Source organism: Sinocyclocheilus rhinocerous, unplaced genomic scaffold (genome assembly GCF_001515625.1).
Source record: "Sinocyclocheilus rhinocerous isolate Xijiao unplaced genomic scaffold, SAMN03320098_v1.1 scaffold432, whole genome shotgun sequence".
Taxonomy (NCBI): Eukaryota; Metazoa; Chordata; class Actinopteri; order Cypriniformes; family Cyprinidae; genus Sinocyclocheilus; species Sinocyclocheilus rhinocerous.
Genome location: NW_015627225.1, coordinates 2,302,547 through 2,308,910, shown reverse-complemented (window position 1 = coordinate 2,308,910; position 6,364 = coordinate 2,302,547). Strand labels below are relative to the sequence as shown.

Below are 6,364 nucleotides of genomic sequence, written 5' to 3'. Positions count from 1 at the left end.
GATTCTGGATGAAGGAATGGTCTCTGATCTCTTGTCAGGTGTTCTCTAACCTCATCAGGCATTATAGGAGAACATTTAGAGCTGTTAAACTGGCAAAGGTAGGTTTCAAAAAGCATTGAATAAAAGGGTGCCAATAATTGTGTCCAATGTGTATTAGAGAAAAACATTTATTTCATAATGATATTTCCTCCCATTTTAAATTCTTATTATCCAATGAAAGGTTAGATTTTTGTGAATTTATTTAATAAAAGTTCAAAAGGATTAACAATCTGTAACAGATTTTCACAGCGTTCTTTGATCATATTTACCAAGGGTGTCGATATTTTTGGCCATGACTGTATATATATATACCCTGCAAGCATGCCCCTACGGGGCCCATGCTGGCCTTTTGCGGGCACAGTGGGCTAGGGCCAGCCCACACCAAACCTAAACAGGCCCAGTGCCACACTAGCGGACTGCCCACATTAATCCCATGATGGTTCAGTGTGGGCCAGCCCGTTCGGGCCCAGAGCAACTTTTGTACCTTTGTGCCCATGCAGGTTGTGTAGGCAGCCCTGTAATGCAACTAGGAGAATACTAACAACATTGATTGGCCATTCATTAGCCAACTGAACTGGGATTGCTCAAACCAAAAGAGACCTTTTCAGAACCTGAGGCTAAGAAGGGTTGTAACAGGTATGCTAGCATGCGGTTTTATAAATAGCATATATAAATTACTTTCCACACACAGTGTTGTTTCATATAGGCCTATTTGCATTTCAGAGGCTGTATAAAAATGCTCCTTTCAGCCAAGTCCTCCTGATTCTGAAGTTGAGAGTGAGATAAAGGTGTGGTTGCGAAATTCAAGAGACAGAGCGGGTGGACGGAAGGAGCACTACCTGTCTGCTGAATAGTTGAGAGACCTTGGGGGAGGAGTGAGCTTTGCCAATGAATTTAGCGCACCAAAACATATTTTCAGCATAGGTCAAAGTAATAATTTGATATTGATATTTTTGTTTTATTTTTTTATATTTGTTGTTACAACAAACTGACTGCTGGGGGCGCCCCTCCCAGCCAGAATGCACTAGCCAGGTGCACCAGGTGAAGCTGATCTACTAATTGGCAGAGCAAAGACAAGTTCTCATCTTGCCCACTGATCTACGTTCATCTTTATATAGATCAGTGAATTTGCCATTATGATGTCATCTAGTGACATTTAGCTACCAGTTTTAGCTACTTTCAATTGAAAGCAGTTGGCAACACTGAAAGCAGCACTGAGAAGTGGCAAACTTGCCATTACTGGACTGAAGCAAACTCTTTTGTGCAGAATTAAGCCCACTATAATCAATGGAGATGTAGCTGGTGAGCTTTCATACTTTTCTTTTGATTGAAATTGGATTTTTTGTTTATTGCACATTATATCATTCTAAGAATGTATTTGAAAATTATTGGTTTGTGGGTTAAATGTAATCATCAAAAAAAAAAAACTAAAAAAAAAAAAAAACTGTATTTACTTTTTAAATGGTAGCCTAAATGTTTGAATATCTGCTGTTTGTTTACATGGTCTGCTTTATGGTAGTTTAAAACCAAGGGTTTAAATCCTGTGTGTATTGATGATGTGCTTGCTCTTAAAGTGGTGTCTGTATTTGTGTTTAAAGGTTTTTCACCTGACTGGTTGATTGACTGACTGAATGAACACTGCATCGAACTTTCAAAATAAAAAAGGGAAAACAAGTGCAAAAGTGTGGTCAATAAATGAAATCCAGTTGAATTGTTCTTGTAGTGGGCTGTCTTTTTCAAGTGGGAGAGTTCTGCACATTAAGAACCTTGCAAAACAGTGAGGATCCACTTAATAGATAATTTGTAGTCCCGTTCAAAGTGTTAAATTAGCTGTATTAACCTGACTTGAATGTTTTCTATTTTTGCATTTAATAAATCCATTGATTTGAAATCCCTTTGACTACTGTATATTTTTGACAATACAGACATGTGGTGACCGCATCCATTTCAGATGTATAATAACTGTTTTACCCAAAAACTTAAGTTATAGTAGCCGAAAATTATTTATAGTGAAACAGATTTATTGTTGTAGATTAATAATGCGGGCCCTGTGGGGGCATAGTGAGGGCTTCCTGGGGGCTAAGTGAGGGCTGCCCGTGCAGGGCCAGCGCTAAGGGGCCAACGTTCTGCCAATGAGCAAAGTCTCTATATAGTATATGTATGACTGCATACGTTTGTGTGTTATATGCATCTTTACAAAGTATATTTACTGTGTAATGTCAAATGCAAGTGGACTACTATAATATTAAACATTACAGAAAGTATTCAGTTTTATAGTACAGTGTACAATGATAAAAATGATTTAAAACAGTTTTTTTTTCTGGGTGTGCCCATTAGAGGGTGAAATAATTGTCTTTCAAGTGTACTTTTTTAGTACTGACATCACTGTTGGAGACAAAGTAGGTCTGTGAGTATCTTGTGTGATCAAACCACTAATGATGCATTACATAGATGATCATTTCACTGGCCCCTGTGTCAGCCATTAAGGACCCATTAGTGGTCTAATTATCAAACAATATTCGTCCTCTTTATTTGTACTAATTTGAGTTTTCTTCCTCCTTCCTAACACTTTCATGTGAGTCATTATGGAGATTTTTGCCATCAGCTAACTCCATTTGAAACTGTAAACTCTTAATAGAAAACATTCAGCAGGTGAGTTTTTCAGAATTTTTTTTATGTGGTAATTTTATTAATATTGAAAACGAAGTCTTGTCACAACGTTCTCTGGAATACAACTGGGCAAAATAGGGTGACAGCGGGAGGTGTGACTATGTGTGATAAACGAAAAGCTGAGCGCTGAAGGCGTGAACGCTCAGAGCGCAGTGCTCGAGCATCACATTCACCGGGAATTACAAGGTAGGATAAGAGATAAATGTAGTTTTGTGCTCATTTAAAAGAGTTTTTAATTGTTAAAATCTAAGGAAAGCACACGTAAAAGTGTGCTTTTTCGTGTGTAATAGACTAGAATAGATTATAGTTTGGCGTCGCTCGCAGTAGACCGCGTGCTCTTGCTGTGATGTTCTGTTAAGACAAAATTGTGATCAGATACCAACCAAGACCAGCAGAATTATTGTTATATATATATATATATATATATATATATATATAGCGATATTTTAATGTCGTTTGTTCTGCTTGCGTAATATGTCGGTTTGGTGAAGATGGAATATTGACACATGTAATGCTGAAAAAGCCCACTGTATGATTCATATGCAAAAAAAAAACGTCCCATATAGTATAATATTTAACTTAAAAGTACACTTGAACAATTTATTATTAGTGTAATGCAAACATTGCGATGTAATGTGAATAAGTAATGCTATATGGTCTGTTGTTCTGCTTACAATTACGCGTTGCTTTATTGCTATTGTAATCAATTATAGGGGAGGCCGGGGCTAGTTGTCACAGCGGTTGTAGACCTATATCGAATAACCAGACTAGAAAATAGGCCAAGCATATATTCAGGTAAATGTCTGCTATATAATGTTGTCACTGTTTTATTGTGAGACAATGTATAATTTGTTGACATTGTATAATATATTTTATTGTTGCTGAAAAGCTGCCGTTTACTGGCAGGTTCAATTGAGACAGCTTATATTGCGTGACAATATGCTATGTAGTGCAAGATGTAACCTTTGCATGCCACAAATGGTAACATGGTCAGTGAAGTTACTGGGTGACAACAGCAAAAATGTCCACGTGCTGTTTCGAGGTCAATACTTTAAGGTCTCTTATCAATAGCTTCTACATTATTTCTACATTATATACTGAAGAATAATAAACTGAATAACTTTTCTATTTAAAAAAATGCTGAACGAAAAGTATCTGACATTGTAAGTCCTGATAAGAAAAACATATTTTGATGTAATATGGTGTCTGTGGTTTTTTCAAAAAAGCAAAAGCTTCACAAATTCATTTCCTGCTTTCAGTAAGAGATTGCAGATAAATATGCAATGATGAGGAAAAACACTAATGCTTTCCAGAACATGTAATCATGAGAAATAAGTGTTACCGTTCTCAATGCTGCTCTCCCACATTTCTAGTTAATAAAAGTGACATGTTCACTAATCCTATATGTTATATGCAGAGACAACTCTAAAGCCCAAAGTATAGGCCTATATATTTACTGAAATATGTGTTCTGTGTGAACAGCCCAAAAGAAAGCAATTTAAAGGATGAAAGTGTAAACATCATGTTTTGTGACAGTATCAAACATTGTCCAAACCAGTGTCTGAGCTTGGGGCAGGACTGTTAGTTTGGCCAGCCAGTGGCAGTCGGGGGTTCCAGTGTTTGGGAAACCTGTTTGAAAACAGTTTCAAACAATTTCAGTTTCATTATTTCAATGTGGTGCAGAAATTAGACACTTTACGTCTAAAGCAACACTTACCATAAAAAAAACGATGAAGTCTAGAGTGTTTAATAAATTCTAACCATTATAAACAGAGAGGGGAATACTACCTCCTCCATCTCCAGCTCAGCCAATATAATTTTTAGATGACTACTTCAAAGTATACTGGAAGGAACCAAATTTAATTGTATATTGCCTTTTCGGTCTGTTTTGTTCTCAGGTGCACAAGATGACGACTCCTACCACTGTCTTTGTGACCGTTGGAAATAACAGCACTGCCAACACATTCATTGACTCAGAGTTTCGTTACACTGTCTTTCCTATATTCTATGGCCTGGTCTTTGCCTTGGGGTTGATGGCCAACTGCTACGCTCTTTATGTGCTGCACCATATGCGGGAGTCTAAAGCCATGAATGAGATTCGAATCTACATGACCAACTTGACCGTTGCAGACTTGCTGTTTGTGTCCGCTCTACCGTTCTGGATTGGCTACTATATGAATAACGGTGACTGGAAGTACTCAGATCCCCTCTGTCGTATAGCAGGCTCGTTTTTCTTCATCAACACATACTGCTCTATTCTCTTCCTTACTGTCATCAGCATTAACCGTTACTGGGCTGTTACCAGGCCGCTGGTGGCCGCTTCTTCTGACTGCTGGAAACGTGGAGCAATCGTCTCAGTGTTCATCTGGGTCGTCACTCTTGCGGCTCCAGTTAAATTTCTCACTCAGCCGGGAATCCAGAACGACAATAACATGTCTCGCTGTTTTGAGAGTTATCAAAACGAGGATGCCTCTAATATATACACAGTGGCCGTCACCCACTTCATCATTATTGGCTTGTTCTTTCTTGTTTTCTTGATGGTGATTGTCTGCAACATTTTGATTGCTCGAGCTCTTCTGACGCAACCCATCAGTCAGCCTCGAGCCAGCACAGGAAAGCGCCCCGGAGGTACTAAGCGCAGAGCGTTGAGGATGCTGTGTGCTGTCATAGGCGTCTTTGTGATCTGTTTCCTGCCCCACCACGTGGTGCAGGGTCCCTGGGTGTTGTCTGTGCTGCACTTGAGGAAAGATTGGAACATGAAAACTCACCAAAGCTTAAACGATGCTCACCAGATCACCCTTATGCTTATGGGGCTCAACTGCCTACTGGACCCGCTGGTGTATTGCTTCGCCACCACAAAGTTCCGCAAGTACATCCAGAATCATTTCACAAAGGTCAAGTATAACAAAAACTGTTCACGCAACACATTAAGCACGGCTATGTCACTGAAGAGCAGACATCAAAGTGAAATATGAAGAGCAGAAAACAGCTGAGAAATATTTGGTGTCTGCTTATTTTAACCAATTATAATCTTACATAGAGAGTTTTAGATTTGAGTGGAATTTCATTTCAATCCCAGATTAGGTTCTGTTTGGATTCTTAAAGGGATAGTTCATCTAAAAATTAAAATACTGTCATCATTTACTCACCCTCATGTTGTTCCAAAGCTGTATGACTTTTGTTTGTTTGTTTTAAATATTTTTAAAAATGCCTTAAACAAACCAGTCAAAATCTCTTCTTTTGTGCTCCACAGAAATAACCGTGAGACTGGGCAAATGATGACAGAACTTTCATTTTTAGGTGAACTATCCCTTTAAATGTAATCAAATTATTGACCTGATTTTCAATTGCTGCCCCTTGCAGACAAACAAGAGAGAATTCAAACTCTTCAAATTATTCAATGCGTATGATAAATGCTTTATATACTGAAATATTAAGCTTCTTCCACCTGATATTTGATTCATGTATTGTCATATTGTCTTTTAAATAAATAATTCACCAAAAAAAGGAACGTAGCCAGTTGATTTCTGTCTCATGTTACTATGACAACAAATATTTATTGTACTACCTTGCTTGTTTTGAAGTAGCTCTATGAGGAGCATTCCTGTGGGCCAGTTCTTATGCCACACAGGAAACATATTATTTTGCAATGGTT

At 38.1% G+C, this 6,364-nt stretch overlaps 1 protein-coding gene across 2 annotated transcripts; it reads left to right on the top strand.

Annotated features, from left to right (window-relative positions):
* Positions 1-2,837: 2,837 nt before the first annotated feature.
* On the top strand, positions 2,838-5,983 carry LOC107721929 (platelet-activating factor receptor-like). Of its 2 annotated transcripts, XM_016530172.1 has the most exons (3): positions 2,838-2,895; positions 4,608-5,603; positions 5,963-5,983. In XM_016530172.1, exons 2-3 carry the CDS (start codon positions 4,617-4,619, stop codon positions 5,966-5,968), a joined length of 993 nt encoding a protein of 330 aa, XP_016385658.1. In that variant the 5' UTR covers positions 2,838-2,895; positions 4,608-4,616; the 3' UTR covers positions 5,969-5,983. The 2 variants fall into 2 exon arrangements, with proteins under 2 accessions (XP_016385658.1, XP_016385650.1); XM_016530164.1 differs by lacking the exon at positions 5,963-5,983 and having other exon boundaries at positions 4,608-5,782.
* The last annotated feature ends 381 nt before the right edge of the window (positions 5,984-6,364 follow it).

What these genes read in the sequence shown, in the direction of transcription:
- LOC107721929 (XM_016530164.1), top strand. Translation starts at nt 4,617, where the DNA reads ATGACGACTCCTACCACTGTCTTTGTGACCGTTGGAAATAACAGCACT.